This window comes from Lissotriton vulgaris, chromosome 4_1 (assembly GCF_964263255.1).
Source record: "Lissotriton vulgaris chromosome 4_1, aLisVul1.2, whole genome shotgun sequence".
NCBI lineage: Eukaryota > Metazoa > Chordata > Amphibia > Caudata > Salamandridae > Lissotriton > Lissotriton vulgaris.
The window spans coordinates 1,081,030,470-1,081,046,961 of record NC_141691.1 but is presented as its reverse complement, the minus strand read 5'-3'; the positions used below and the strand labels follow the sequence as shown (position 1 = coordinate 1,081,046,961).

Below are 16,492 nucleotides of genomic sequence, written 5' to 3'. Positions count from 1 at the left end.
ATCTTTTCACGCGCAGCCTCCACCGGGCAGCGCTTCACAGCGCACATTCTGAACATACATGAGGCCGGGTTCCATACCAGGGACGAGTGGACACTCGCAACATCTGCCTGACCGACAGCCCTCGGCGACTGATGCTGAAAGGAGGAAAGCATCCAGTCTGTGAGCTCATGGGCAATGTGGCTGGAATGGGGGCAGTGTCACCGTTCACAAGAGGCATTGTCATCACAAATGGACGTGGTGAAGTGATGAAGCATTGTGGTTATAAAGAGAAGTCGGCAGCGTGTTTCCCCTGAGATGCCGGTCGCGTGGTGGAACCTTGCTCATGCCTTGGCCTCTCCCACAAGCCTTCGATTAAAGGCGGTCTTGATCGAATTATCGCCCAGACCTCGACTGTTTGTTGGAAAATTCTGACTTTAGAGGAAATTAACAGGTTGGAGGTTGCAAATGCATCTTTGTTTACTTTGCACTCTGTTACGCAGCCTCTAAGAGGGAATTAAAGGCTCACGCAGCCCAACACCGTCAGGCTGTTATTAAGAGAGATCAGCAAGTGTGGATTACCGCTCCTCGGCTATTGAAACAAGCGTGCGTGCCACGCGCTGACGAGGAGAGGAGAAGGCAGTAGGGGGAGGGGAGAGAGGCGTGGGCATGCGCCTGTTTCCCTTGCAGCCGCAAGCTTTGAAACCATCTGTTAATTACAAACAGATGGTTTCAAAGCTCACTCCCGCATGGGAATCACCAAACGTGCGGGCGTTGCCATTGAAAGCAATGCAACGCGTGCTCATTTTTGGGGCCAAAACTGAATCGATTCCTAAAGGTCTCCTATGGGAGACCTAAAAAGGGGCACTTTCCTAGACCACTGGTGTGGAATACTAGGGTCCTGAAAGGGGAAAGCCCTGTCCCTAGAAATCCAAGTTATGATGGGTTGTTGGGCCCACCAAATCGGGCACTGTGCACTTAGCGCTCCGCGCCTTAATTATACTTTACACACTTTTTGAGATTAGTTGCTTATTTTATTCTTGTTTTACTTTTTTGGTTTGTTTCGATTACTCATGTATTATTACCATTTTTCATAATACGAGCATATGGTACAATTCATCAATTTTGCAAACATTATATCATATATGCATGTTCAGTACTTTGGCTTCAATTATATTTCCACAATAAACCATATACAAAAATTTAACACGTGAGCCCAATGCATTTCGGCGCCGCGATGGTGCCTTCATCAGGGGCGTGTCTGGTATGTGAAACAATTTATATGCCTCACTCGCTGGGTTCAGTGTCCAATCACTGTATAAATTATTTGTACTCGCTTGTCTTCACAAAGATTATGACTCTGATACGCCAAAGGTTTTCACCGTGTAAGGGGTCCCGTTTGTCGACAAACGGGACCCCTTACACGGTGAAAACCTTTGGCGTATCAGAGTCATAATACATGAGTAATCGAAACAAACCAAAAAAGTAAAACAAGAATAAAATAAGCAACTAATCTCAAAAAGTGTGTAAAGTATAATTAAGGCGCGGAGCGCTAAGTGCACAGTGCCCGATTTGGTGGGCCCAACAACCCATCATAACTTGGACTTATACCACAGGATTGACTACCCTGACAAATCGGAGCACCATTGGATATACTAGAAATATCTTGAATAAAAGGGAGTGCTCCTTACGCCCATCATTTATTCTGATTCCTAGAAATCCAAGCACAGAGCAGGGAGGATGGGTGGGTTGGTAAGGAATTTGCAGCTAGATAGTCTCTACAAGATAAAGCGTTACCAAAGGTAAGTAACTTTTTATCTGACAGAGACTTCTAGCCGCAGAGTCCTTAACTTGGAATAGATACCCAAGCAATACCTCCCAAGGGGTGGGACTGCTGAACAATTTCACACAAGTAAGTCCTGCAGGACCGAACGAGCAAAATGCCCATCTCTACAGACCTGACTATCCAGCCAGTAGTGCTTGGTAAATGTGTTCAAGAAAGTCCACGTTGACGTTTGGCGATGTCCAGGACCAAAACTCTGCGAGCTAACACAGTGGTTCCAGCTTTAGCTCTGGTGGAATGAGCCTGCAAACCTTCAGGGTGTTGCTTTTTAGCTAAAGTGTAGCCAATCTTTATAAAGAGCACAATCCATTGGGAGATGGTCCACTTTTGCATGGTCTGTCCTTTCTTAGCTTTGACATAGCCCATGAAGAGCTGGTCATCCACCCGGACTTCTTGTGTGTGGTCAAGGTAGAATGACAAGCTCTTTTTGGGTCCAGACATAGAAGTTGCTCCACTTCCATGGAGGGATGAGGCAGAGCAGAAAAAGGAGGCAGAGTGATGGTTTGGGCAACATGAAATGGAAATAGTGACTACTTTTGGAAGAAAGGAAGCCCTCGTACGAAGCACCAACTTGTCTGGGTAGATGTGCAGATAAGGAGGCTTGGATGACAAAGCCTGAAGCTCACTGACCCTCTAGCCAGATGTTATTGCCACCAGGAAGGCCGTCTTGATGGTAAGGAGCCTGAAAGTTCAGTTGTTTAAGGGCTCAAACGAAGCACATCAGGAACATCAGGACCAGATTAATGTCCCACTGAAGCATAATGAAGAGAGAAGCTGGAAATATATGTTGCAAACCTTTCAAAAACCTATGCACAATAGGGGATTGGAAAAGGGAAGGTTGGTCAGGCAAATGCAAAAAAGCAGATATAACAGAAGTATATCCCTTAACTGTGCCCAGAGCAGAGACCTGGTAGGCAAGCGAAAGAAAAAACAGGAGATTCTGAGAAAGGGGAGCAGAAAAAGTCAACTTGTTTCTCTTGACACCATGCAACAAACTTTCCCCTACTGCAAGCATATACCGTGTTGGTGGAGGGATGCCTGGCTGCCAGAATACCATTGCAGACTTCGGGTAGATGGTCGAAAGCCGTCAACTATTGCTGCTAAATCTCCACACGAGAAGGCGGAGAGTTGACAGGTTTGGGTGGAGAACCATCTCCTGCTGCTGCGTTAGAAGATCCTCCCAAAGGGGCGGCCTGATCGGACGGAGGACCGATGGTCATGCTCAACAGCTCAGGATACAAGAGTTTCCTTGCCTAATCTGGAGGCAAAAGGATGACATGGGCCCGTTCGCTCTTGATCATCTTGAGAACTCTGGGCTTGATCTTCTTGAGAACTCTGGGCAGGAGTGGTGTTAGAAATGGGTTTCTATTTGGATAGGGAATGCACCTAAACCAGGCAGAACCAGACCACTCTAGTCAGGGCAAGTCAGTCACTCACCAAAGATAACCCGTGTTAACCCTCTGGTATTTTTGCGCAGAACAGTCAGACTTAACATCAGAGGCAATGTGTAAAGTGTTTGCGCAACACAATCATACAGTCACACAATGAATATACCACAAAAGAGACTCCACACAGGATTATATGAAAACATAGTATAAATTGTAAATAAAACCAAACACCAAATACGACATGAACCATAAAATCTATGCATATGGCCAGGGGCTGCCCCGGGAAGTGCGGTAAAATTTGGAGCGCATGGAATAGTTATCGAGGGGAGATCTGTGAACCACCTACGCAGGTACCGGTCCCAGAGGCACAGGACTCTCTATGATCCCTGCACTAAATGTTGTCATATTTAATTCTGTACTTTGCCACAATGACTCATGTGTTGCAAATGTAATATGCTCGGCTGAGATTGAATTTTTCCCTTTTGTAATGTCTTCCCTTGTATTCAATAAAAAGTTTTAAAAAAAAAAACTATGCATATTATCCAAATCCTGAGATAGTATTCATTGTCCTGACAGCGCAAGAACCGAAATGACATACATTATGACCTCAGTGAAGACTTGGGGAATGAACTGCAACAGGTTATGAAATAAAAGCATGAATCATCACATGAGTGCAAGAACGCAAACCAAATTATGAAAAGGCACATGAATTACCAACTGTCACCAGATTACCATAAATACTTTCCAAGTGATGCTGGAGTCATGTATCACACAAGATGCAGAGATCCAACACTGCATAAATATCACTTAAAATACGCCTCAATATTTCAGGGTGGCCTTAATGCAGGATATTAAATGCATCAAGAATGGTAGGTCACAGCACGCCTACCTGCCTACTACGCTCTATACGGTAAGCTCTTTGTCAAAGGACTAGCCCCTGGCCTTGCTCGCCTTGAGACATTTCAAAAGCGGAGTCAGCTTTGTCCACAAACAGGCATGCTCTGTCTAAAGGAAGGGACATTAAGTTAGCCTGCACATCTGAAGACAAGCTATAGGTCCACAGCCAGACATGTCACCTCATGGAGATAAGAGGACCCCATGGTGCACAACATAAAATCGGTGGTGTCCAGCCTGGATTTCATAATGTGATGAGATGCATTTTGTCTGTGTCTCACAACCTCCTGGAAGTGGGTGCTCATGTCCTCTGGGACGTGGGGGCTACTCAGCTGAGCCATGTTCATAACATGGGTGTACTGCACCAAAAGAAAGGTGGCTTTTAAGGAAGGAAAAGGTAGCTCTCATGGTGCAGGATGGTAGTGTCATGCTCCCAGCCTGCTGACCACCAGTACTGAGGTGGACTTCTCCCAGGCTGTCATGACCGGGTAAAGCAAAGCCTGCATCATCCTGGTGCGGCAGGAAGGTGAACTCGGTGAGGACATTAGACATCCTCCGTTGGGAGCTGTAGTTTTAGCACTTCAGCAGTTTTTTGACCTTGGAGTGGAAGAACATAACTTCTAGAGTGGGAGGCCTTGTAGGGAGATCATTCTCCATCCCACGGTTGGTGTCCATTCCACTGGCTGATGAGAAGCATGCCAGCTCATAGGTCTGATCTTCCCCCATTTTCATCGCTTTAGGCATAAAGATTCAAAACACCAAAGTAATTAATTGCCATTCGGTGAAGGTTCGGGTTCAAAGGTGTGAAGGTTTTTGTCATTGAGTCAGATTTATACTGTAGCTTGTTTGCTCTCCTTGCCAAATGCTTGGTTGGGTTGTTGGTCATTGGTTGGATTGAGCTTCTGGTAGCGTAGGATGATTTGCACGCACAGTTTGAGTAGTGGGATGTTGGAAGCAGAGGAGACTTTCAAGAGATTGGTGAATCCTGATGCTGTTATCTGCGAGCAAAACAAGAAGAAGCTACAAATAAAGGTTAGAATATGCCAAGAGATCATATGGAACCCTGGAAGACTCCACGGGTGACAGGGATCGTTTGTGACATGGAGGTAACCACTGGTATCTGTTGGGAAGGTAGAAGGAGAACCTGTGAAGGACATTGCTGGCAAATTCCATTTGAGACTCCAGGGTACTCATGAGGGTGAAGTGGTCCACTGTGTCAAAGGCAGCTGGGAGGTCCAGCAATATCAAGGAGTCGTATTCATTTGTGGTCTGTCTACGATGTGTGAGTGAACTATCTTCATGCTGGACAGTGTACTGGAATTGCTGTGCAGCAGACACCACTGATGGAGAAGTGTGGCTCAATGGTTAGAGCGGCAGACCCTGATGCAGAGGTCTAGCCCGGGACCAGGGTTCAATTCCCCACCTCAGCGGTACTTGGGCTCAAAAATTCCACGGACCTGATAATTCTCGCCTCAGTGCCTATTCCAATCATGGAGTCCCACTCTGGAACGCTGGGCAATAGCTTGCTTAATCTCCACAACGGCCCCCACAACGCTAAGGATGCCTGGCCTCCACCTTGGGGGTGCCCAGGAGTGGACGCCTCACAGGGAAAGCCAGGATGGGTTCCACAGCGGTATTCGTACAAGCGCCTTGAGACCCTTGCGGGTGAGTAGTGCGCTATACAAGTATCAATTTACATTTACTGATGCGATCTTGGAGTTGAACTTACACTACTTTTTCAATGATCCTGCTGATGAATGGTAAGTAAGTGATGGGTAAGTAGCTGATGAGGTCATCAGGGTCTAGAGATGGTTTATGTAGGGGGGGGGGATCTGGCCAACTTTGACAATATCTGGAAAGATGCTTTGAGTGTAGGAGGCATCGACAATGCTAAGCAGGGGTAACATGGGGCCCCAAGAGAGAGCTTTGATGAAGGGCGGTAATAGGATTATATCTTCATAAAAAGTGGCTTTGAGGGAGTTGAGTAAGTCAGCGAAATCTAGGAGAAAGAGGGATTTTAAGGCTTACCATTGTGGGATTTTATAGAAAGGGTTAGGTGTAAGAATTGTAGCAGATTTAGTGCCATCAATGTCCTGTCGATCTTCTGTATGTTTTCAATGACGAAAAAGTTGATGGCACTGCACTTTTATGTGGAGTGAGGAATAGGTGGCTCCTACCGATGCAGTGCTTTGTTATCTTGTACAGTGTTCTGCTTCTGTTGGTGGCTTCACTGATGGTGCTGGTGAACAAGTTACTTACCTTCGGTGACAATATATCTGTAAGAAACATTAGTTAGTGATATATTCTTTACCTTCTAATTACCACCAGGTGTCAGACTGGATCCAAAAAGTTTTCGTCAGCAGTACCCCTTGCGCGTTGGAAGGTGGCGTTGTGTGGCTCCGCGTCTGTCGTTGGCGTTGTGGCCGCAAGGATGACGTCGCAGCAGTTACTTAGACGCCACCCTCGCGTGCTGATGTCAGTTCTGTACACGACTTTCGCTGCCAGGAACGGAGAGCCATGCAAGATACTGACCACTGGTGCATTGAAACTAGGGCCCTGAAAGGGATGACCTTAACCCTAGAAATCAGTTCGCAGAACGTGGAGGATGGGTGGGGAGGTAAGGAATCTATCACTAACTAATGTTTCTTACAGATATATCGCTACCAAAGGTAAGTAACTTGTTCATCTGAAAGAAACACATAGTGATAGATTCCTGACCTTAGAATAGATACCACAGCAATACCAACCCCAGTGGTGGGTCTGCAAACCAAGATCACACCAGAAAGTCCCGGAGATCAGAACGGCCAAAAAAGCTGTCTCTCCGGACTTGGCTGTCCAGGCAATAGTGCTTAGTAAAAGTGTGCAACAAGGCCCACGTAGCTGCCTGACAGATGTCTTGTAAGGGGACACCACATCCCAATCCCATAGAAGCAGCCGTCGCCCTGGTGGAATGGGCGCGCAGCCCCACCGGAGGCTCCTTCTTCGCCAGAGAATAACAGGCTTTTATACACAAGACGACCCATCGGGAGATAGTCCGCTTTTGTTCAGCCCGACCTTTCTTGGCGCCTACATAGCCAACAAAGAGCTGGTCACCCACCCGAAACTGTTGTGTGCAATTCAGGTAAAATGAGAGCGCACGTTTTGGGTCCAGATGGTGGAGCCTCTCTTCCTCTCTGGAAGGATGCAGAGGCAGAAAGGTGGGCAAAGTGATGGTCTGCCCAATGTGAAAGGCAGTGAAAACCTTTGGCAGAAAGGATGGACGTGTTCGGAGCAAAACCTTGTCTGGATGGGCAGACAGAAAAAGAGGTTTACAAGAAAAAGCCTGGAGCTCACTCACTCTCCTGGCAGAGGTGATGGCAACCAGGAAAGCAGTTTTCAAAGTTAACAGACGAAGAGGACAGTTGTGAAGAGGCTTAAAGGGAGCACACATTAAATATGTGAGAACCAGGTTTAAGTCCCACTGTGGCATTACGAAGGAAATAGGAGGGAAAAGATGAGTAATGCCTTTAAGGAATCTATTTACAACAGGGGAGTTGAAAAGAGAGGGCTGATCAGGGAGCCTGAGAAAGGCTGAAATAGCAGAAAAGTAGCCCTTGATAGTGCCCAGAGCACAGCCGTGCTGGGCCAAAGAAAGAAGGAACAAAAGGACTTCTGAAAGAGGGGCAGTAAAGGGATCCGCAGCCTTTGCAGTGCACCATGCCACAAATTTGTTCCACCTGCAGGCGTGAAGAGCTCGCTGCCGGTTGAAGCACCTCAGTCAGGAGGTTAGTCCTGACCGCCACCGTAGGAAGCTCGAGGTTGAGAGCCTCGGCCGGCCTACGGAACACCACAGCTTATGTCGCTCCCTCCTCCGTAGCCACGGTAGAAGGAGACAACATGCCAAGGTCGGGTGAAGTGTCAAGACCACTGGCATCCCCCAGTTCCTCTCTCCAGTCCTGTTTAGACCCTAGCTGGTCAGTTAAAGGGTCACCTGACCCTCCCAGTCACCCTCATCATCCTCTGGTTGCCACTCTGGTTGGAAATAGACCCCAGAAGTGAACAGGGGCATTAAAACCCCACCCGGCGCCGGATCCGGCGTTGAAAGACGCCGGTCCAGCACTGTGTCCACATCAGGAAGAAGGCTGGGGTCGACACCGGCCGGGGGGCCGACCGGCGTTGGGCACGGTAGTCGTGCCGTTGGAAGCGGCGCCAGTGGAGGTGTAATAAGGTCAACTAGGGCTGATCCGGATCCAGGCCTGGATCCAAGGGGGGCCTGCAGCGCCGAGGCCAAGGCCGGCGGGAGCTAAGACCTAGGCCCCCTAACGGATTCCCCAAGGCCCGAAGGTGCGCCGACGGGGTCTGTCTGCCCAAAGATGGCATGCATCGCCTCGTAGAACGTACAAAGATGGGCGGGTGTCGCACAGGGTCCCTGAAAGAGAGGTAAGCTCAGAGTAGATCCTTGAGACTCCGTGCGCGGAGCCGCAGGAGTGGCACCACCCGTGCGCCTCGTCGAGTCGGCCGACCAACGAGGAGAAGGCGAAGGGTGACTATGCTTCTTCAACATCTTCTTATGTTTCGACTTACCCGACCCAGAGTGCGAAGACTTCGAGCCTGACTGATGGTGGCTCCCCAACCTGTCCCTCGACCTCCCTCTCGACCGGAATCTCCAACAGCGCGGAGCCGACTACTGTCGTTCAAGCAGCTTTCGGGACCGCTCCAGCAAAGCCTTTGGCGTCAACAACTGGCAGTCGGAGCACGACTTGGGGTCGCGGTCGCACTTAAAACCGAGCATCCCTCGTGCACCTGTTCGGAGTCGGAGACTCGAAACAAGACAACGACAAAAGTCGAGAAAAACGTAGTCAAAAAATGACTGAGGTACCGCTCTTCCCGGATCTGCACTGGCTGGCACAGAAAAAGAAAGAACTGACGTCAGAGCACGAGGGCGGCATCTAAGTAGCTGCTGCGACGTTATCCGGTGACCACGACGCCGACAATGAACGCACAGCCGACAGACGCCACCTTAAGACGCTGCTGATGAAAAAAACTTTCCGGATTCAGTCTGAAGCCTGGGGTAATTCTAAGGTACAGAATCTATAAATAATGTGTTTCTTTCAGATGAGGGTATCTCTTGATTTTATTGCGCATGTGGGATATCCATCTATATTCATTTTACATTGTTTTTTTCAGTTCAAATAAGTACATTTCTCAAACTTATGCTAAATTAGATTTCGCAGAGATCTTACAGGCCAATTTGTTTTTATCTCAATTGTTAAATACAACTGCAATCTGTCCAAACAACTTTATTTGGTCACATGTACTTTGACTGGCGTGGCAGTGAGGAGAACCTCATGAGAAATGACCCTGCCCCAAACTAAACAATGGTAATAAATAGCATATTATAATATGCACATCAGTATATGTACTATTTATTATGGGTAAAATATAGTCTAAATGAACATATTAAAAATAATATAATCTTACAAGTAGAGATGTATTGTTGTTTAATGAAGTTCCTATACCGATTATCAAAATTGTTTAAATCAATTGCAGCAATCAAGATATTCACAGAAAAATATCCATACATTACGTTAAAGCAGTTTCTAAAGGGTAGCCAGAAGCAGTTGGAGAATTTCAATGTCTAGTGCCAAAATAAGATTTTTGTAGTGACCAGATTTTTTTTTAGTCGCTTAGCAGAAAGAGCCTTGCCATTTCCAATACTTGCCAACAAACAAGCTATTTCCAATTCCCAGAATTATGCTACTCACCTCAAAATATGTATCAATGTATTCAGAAACAATGAGTTCCGACTTTGGTTTATTTTGGCAATAAACTATATACATGTGCAGCCTTCTCTCCTGTCAAGACAAGAAACCAAGTATTTAGTACGTATTTCCTATACCCACTGGTAGCAAAAATTCAGGATAATCAAAAGTAGTAAAAGCTCCAAATCCAGAACAAAAGAACAAAAGCAAGCACATGAGAGTGACAAAGTCCACCAGTGATAAGCAGTGTGTGGCCTCAGCCCTCTACATTTTTAGTATGGTTGACAAGAGGCTTACAACTACAGACAGGTAAAAGCTGGCATATAATCAACACCAAAAAAGGGAAATAAAAGTGATCCATTGAAAATCAGGTAGACTTGCTTTCAGATTTGGCATTAACATTTTCTGCTACGTTAGTGTTGGGAGCTCGTGAAGAATAGTACAACTCAATCTCTTTAGCGCAAATTGGCTTTAGGGGGACTGTGCTGGGCTGTGGGTCCTGATGGGTGCTATGGTCTGAGTCGAAGAGCCAGGTCTTAAGGTCCTTCCTGAATTGGGTCAACAACGGGGAAAGCCTGAGGAGGAAAGGCCGGGTGTTCAAGGTTTTGGCGGCGAGGTAGTATAAGGATCTTCCTCCGGTTCTGGTCTTGCAGATCTGACAGACGATGGCAAGGGCTAGTTCGGCAGAGCAGAGGTATCTGGTGGGTACGTAGAATGAGAGGCAGTGGTTCAGGTATGCTGGTCAAGCATCATGGAGGGCTTTGTTGGAGTTTGTGAGGAGCGTGAGCATGACTCTTGTTGACTGGGAGCCAGTGGAGTTCTCACAGATATTCGAAGATGTGGCTGCGGCGGGTGATGCGGAGGACCAAACTGGCTGCGGTGTTCTGAACATTCTGCAGTTTCCTGAGGAGTTTCTGGGAGACGTCTGCATAGTGTGCGCTGTCACAGCCGAGTCCGCTACTGATGAGTGAACGTGTGACCGTCTTTCTGGCCTCAGCGGGGATTCATCTGAATATTTAACAAAGTAGGCAAAGAGTGTGCAAGCATTATGAGGAGATTGCGTTGATCTGGTGGTTCATTGTGAGCAAGGAGTCAAGTATGATGCAGAGGTTTCTTGCATGGTCAGTGGGTGTGAGGGGGGTTCCTAAGGCAGCAGACCACCAGGAGTCTTCTCAGGCATAGGTGTTGGGCCCCAGGATCAGGACTTGGGTCTTGTTCGTGTTGAGCTTGAGGCACATGTCTCTTATCCAGGTAGCGACATCCTTCATCCCTTTGTGAAAGTTATTTCTGGCGATTGTGGGCTTGTTGGTGGGAGAGAGGATCAGCTGGGTGTCGTTGGCATAGAAGGTAATGTTGAGTCCGTAGTTCCTGACTATGGCTGCGAGCAGGCCATGTAGATGTTGAAGAGGGTGGGTGGAGGAGCCATTGATTGATTGATTTTAAATTTATAAGGCACACAGTTACCTGGAGGTTTCCCGGTGCCAGAGGACCATACGCAACAGCGGGAACCACGTCTATTGATCAAATAACCGGGTTTTTAGGCCTCTACGAAAAATCTTGTAGCTGATTTCATGCCGAAGAAATGAGGATAGTGAGTTCCACAATACTGGCGCAAGATAGGAGAAGGAACGTCCGCCCATGCGTGAAAGTTTGAACCTAGGGACTTGAAATTTGGCTTGCGATAAGGAGCGAAGTACACAAGTCGGACAGTAAGACTGAGCTAGGGAGCATGGATACATGGGTGCTGTGCCTTGTTTAATTTTATACATATAGCTTAGGGCCTTAAATTTGGTCCAGATCTCAATCTTAAGCCAGTGAAGATCCCGGAGAGCATCTGAAATGGATGATGATCTAGGCACATGGGAAAGCACTCTGGCCGCCAAGTTTTGGACCACTTGCAGTTTGCGAACTGACTCTTTGTTGGCTCCAAGGTACAGGACGTTACCATAGTCCAGCCTAGACATGATCAAGGCTTGAATTACGTTTTTTTGGGTGGGACCAGGCAACATCCAGAGTATTTCAAGGAGCCATTTTAAGATGGTAAAGCAAGTAGATGCAGTTTTGACTACTTGCGGTCTCATAGACAGCTGACCGTCAAGTATCACGCCTAAATTGCGTGCAGCTTGCACCGGTTGGGGTAGTGTGCCCATTTCTGGCGGCCAATGAAGTGGGCCCCAAAGATCTCTATTTTTCCCTAGGATCAAGACCTCCGTCTTTTCAGCGTTCAACTTAAGCCAGTTTGTATGCATCCAACTAGATATTTTTTGCATCCCTACCTGTAAAGATGACACAGTGGAGGGTTCGTTGTAAGAAAGCGAAAATAGAAGCTGGGTATCGTCTGCATAAGAGAAGATAGATAGCCCAGCTTCTTCTGCAATACTAGCTAGAGGACTGACATAAAGATTGAATAACAACGGGCTAAGGATTGAGCCCTGTGGTACACCATACAAAGAAGTATAGGTCTTGGATCTGGCCATCGGCGAAAAAACCTGAAAGGTTCTTCCAATGAGAAAATTTGTAATCCATTCCAACGCTGGGCCACTTATACCAATGGACTGGAGTGACTTTAAAAGAACCAAGTGGGATACCGTATCAAAAGTGGCACTCAAATCCAGTAAAATGAGTGCCATTGTTTCCCCTTTGTCCACGGGCTGCCGAAATATTTCTGTAACTCCTAGGAGTGTTGACTCTGTGGAATACCCAGCCCTAAAGCCAGATTGATACACATGTAAAATTTTATGAGTTTCCACATACTGCGAAAGTTGTTGTTTCAAATGCTTTACTAACATTTTAGAAAAAACAGGTAGCAGGGAAATTGGACGGAAGTTAGACAGTTCCGACGGGTCGGCATTTGGTTTTTTCAACAGTGGAAGAACCATTGCGTGTTTCCATTCAGGTGGTAGGATGGCCTCTCTCAGTGATGCATTCAATAAACCCATAATAAGTTCAAAAAAAGTGGGTTCCAATTTTTGAAAAACATGGACTGGGAGCGGTCATTATGGGAGAAAGATTTAAGATTATTTAAAATGGATTTAAAAGAGAGAGAGTCTAATGGCTGCCAATTAGTGATACTGAGACTAAACGCAAAATCAGGTGACTTATGTGGCGTAATACTGTCAAACAAAGACAGGACATTAGTTAATGGCTGCTCGGTGTTACCTGTGGTTGTACGCAAGTCAGCATAAATTGTCTCAACTTTCTCAGTAAAGAACTTTGCCACATTTTCACAGTGTGTTTCATTTAATACTGAGGGCATCGGTTGAGAGGATGCACCCGAAAGCTCCTTAACTATTTTGAACAATACTTTGGATTCATTATGTGCCAGTCCAATAGTATTGCTAATGTGTTCAGCACGAGCAGCTTTAGACAGAGCGTATTCTCTCTTAGCAAGTTTATAACTCAGCTTGGAATCTGGAGCGTAGTCTTTCCGCCAATATCTTTCCAAGGCCTTGCACTTGGTTTTTTCAACTTTCAGCTTTTCTGTAAACCAAGTAGCAGGGGGACGATGATTATTGAATTTCTTGCAAGATATTGTGAGGCAGTCATCCACAGATGACGTGATCCAAGTGAGGATAGTATCAACATCTGAGATTCTTATGGAAGAAATCTCTGGAATATTATTAGCAAGATGGAGATTGAGAGAATCAATATCTAATTTCTCCCAGTTTCTGTACCTAGGATCGGATACGGAGGGAAGTCCCGCACTCCGCCGCTCATGTATGGCACAGCCATGCCGCTCGAGTTGCCGTTGCCGCCGGGCACAGCCTTGACCAGGATTGCGGGTTTAACTCGCTCCACTCTGCGGGAAGACGAAAGTGTCACCGCGCTCCGCTCAGCAGCCCATATAAGCAGTCCGCCAGGACCACAAAGCCTTCAGCCATTCAGGACAGTAGATTTGACCCGTGGAAAGGAAGATTTAGCACAGGATTATTGACGGATCAGGAGCCGGATAACAGGAGCCTCAGCTGACCGCGGCCACTCCGCTCATGCGCCACCTAGCGCCCCCTCTCGACTGAAACCTTGAGAGGCACGAAGCAGCCTGGCTCTCCTCCAAAAGCTTGTGGGACCCCCCTGCAAACACTGTGGGCTCATGGCACGGCAGTCGGAGCACGACTTCGGGTCGTAGTCGCGTTCCAGGCACCAGAGGCACACGAGGTGGGGATCCATGACGGACATTCTTGTGACAGGAGTCACAAGGCTTTAAGCCAGTCCGATGATGGGACATCACTCGTGCTGCTACCAGGAGTCGAGTGACTCAAAATAAAGTTCAGTCAAAAATTACTCAAGGGGCAAGCTCTCTACAGATCTGCACAGGCTGGCACGTTAAAGAAAGAACGGACATCAGCACATAAGGGAGGAGTCTAAATAGACACCGCAATGTCATCCTGGTGAACACGATGCCGATGACGGACGCTGAGTCAACTGACAATACTTACTGACATGCAGGGGTACTGCTAAGAAATAATTCTCCGGATCCAGCCTGACTCCTTGGGGTAAGGAATGTATAACTAATAGTCACTTTCAGATTTATAGGTTTCAAGTTCAGTAACCTCAGATATAAGGAAACTTATATTTGTCGTAAGTGGTGTTAGTGTAGGAGAGTAGGGTCTGCTTTCCTATGTCACCCCATTTTTTTTGCTTTTTGCTTCACTGGTTTTCGACTTAATGTGGCAGTGGGCCTGCTAATCAGACCCACAACCCTGCTGTTCTCTCTCTAAATTTCACACCGTGTACTTTAGGTACATCACCAATTGAGATTTGGGTCACTCTTGTGAGTCCCTGTACAGAGTACTATAGGTACCCAGGGCATAGGTGCACCCAAGGCCTACCAGGGGCTGCAGCATATCTTATGCCACCCCTGGCGGGCCATCTAAACTGACACAACTGGCTGATCACTCAGCTGGGGCAAGGTTGTGTAATCACCCCTTGCTTAGGTATAGTATTCCTATACCTACCCTTATATATAGACACATATGCACCTATAAGTCACTCCTATGGCAGGCCTTAACAATCCTGGAGGCAGAGTGCTTGGTTTTATGTGAGATGGTGCTCTTGCATGAGCTGAGCCTGTCTGCAGCTTTCAGAACCATGTCCTTATAGCTGTTCTATGATAAAAGGAACACTACGCTGCGATTAAGACAGCTAAAAGCAGATACTATTCGGATAGAATCGAGAAGGCGGATAACAACAGTAAAGAGATCTCCTCGATTGTCCCAAATTTTTTATCTCCATGTGCTGCCCAACCCCTGCTCCCTTTTTCCGCTCAATGGTGTGAAGAATTGTCTTGTTACTTTACGGACAAAATTGTAAAAATCCAACTGGACCTAGAAGCGGCTCAAAAGACCTATGCGACTTCATATGCCCTTTCATTATCGGATAGACGATGTCTAGAGGCTCAGTTTGTTGCTTTCCTGCCGGCCTCGGAATCTGACATACGGCAAATCCTGGCGGCTTTAAAGTCCGGATCTCCCTCGGACCCCTGCCTGGCCAGGGTTTTGGGAGGGATAGTGGATATCATTAATCAAGAGATGACTCCGATCATCAACCTCTCCCTTTCTACTGCCTCGATTCCGAGAAGTTGGAAGGAGGCAAAACTGCTCCCTCTGTTAAAAAAGGCTGGTCTAGATCCATCAACGCCATCGAGCTATCGGCCCATCTCACTGTTGCCAGCTCTGGCGAAGGTGTGTGAGAAGGTGGCTTTCAAACAGTTGGATAGTTTCATCGAGTCCTCTCACGCCCTACATCCTGCTCAGTCAGGGTTTAGAGCGGCCTACAGTACCGAGACGGCTCTAGTCGAGGTCTTGGAGGCAGTTCGGGAGTGCTTGGACGGGGGTGGCAGAGCGGTCCTGATTCTACTGGACCTCTCTGCCGCCTTCGATACGGTGCCCCATGCCTTGCTTATTGCAAGACTGGGAGCCGTTGGTATTTCAGGGCTGGCCCTTGACTGATTGTCATCGTTTTTGAGCGATAGAACTCAGCAGGTCTGGATGCCCCCCTACTCTTCGGCCCCGAAGAGACTGACAACTGGAGTTCCGCAGGGGTCTACGTTAAGCCCTTTATTGTTTAACGTCTATATGACCCCCTTACTCTATCTGGCGGAACAGCTGGGAGCCAAGATAATGGCCTACGCAGACGACACACAGCTGCTTTTCACCTGGCCTAAGGGTGTGTCTGATCCATCAGCAGTCCAGCATTGTTTGTCGGAAGTATTTTGGTGGCTTGCACAAGTCCAACTTAAGTGCAACGAAGACAAGTCTGAGGTTCTGTTTTTTGGCTCTTTCCCTGACAACTTCAAGTACCAGATTTGGCCCCCGGACCTGCCCTGCCCTAGTGCGATGGGAGGCCCAGCTAAGAACCTGGGGGTATGGTTCGGTCAGGACCTGAAGTTCTCGGACCATATTAAAAAATTGACTGGCATCTGCTTCGGTACCCTGCGAGCCTTGAGAAGATTTTTCCCTCTCCTTCCCAGGGCAGCCAAGGAGACTGTCCTTCGAGCCCTGATCTTGTCTCGGCTCGATTACGCTAATGCCTTATTTAGTGGCTTGCCTGGGTACATGGTTCATCGCCTTCAGGTGATACAAAACGCTGCAGTACGTCTGCTCTTCTCTCTTCCCAGGAGGTCGAGTGTGCGGAGCCATTTACGAAGCCTG

General features: G+C 47.4%; 1 protein-coding gene across 1 annotated transcript in view; it reads right to left on the bottom strand.

Annotated features, from left to right (window-relative positions):
• The window catches only part of TRIO (trio Rho guanine nucleotide exchange factor), a 5,246,815-nt gene that overhangs the window by 1,733,362 nt on the left and 3,496,961 nt on the right, over window positions 1-16,492 (bottom strand). Inside the window, exon 42 of the mRNA XM_086965300.1 lies at window positions 9,846-9,935. Coding sequence (XP_086821426.1) covers window positions 9,846-9,935 — 90 coding nt within the window. The remainder of the gene's footprint in view (window positions 1-9,845; window positions 9,936-16,492) is intronic.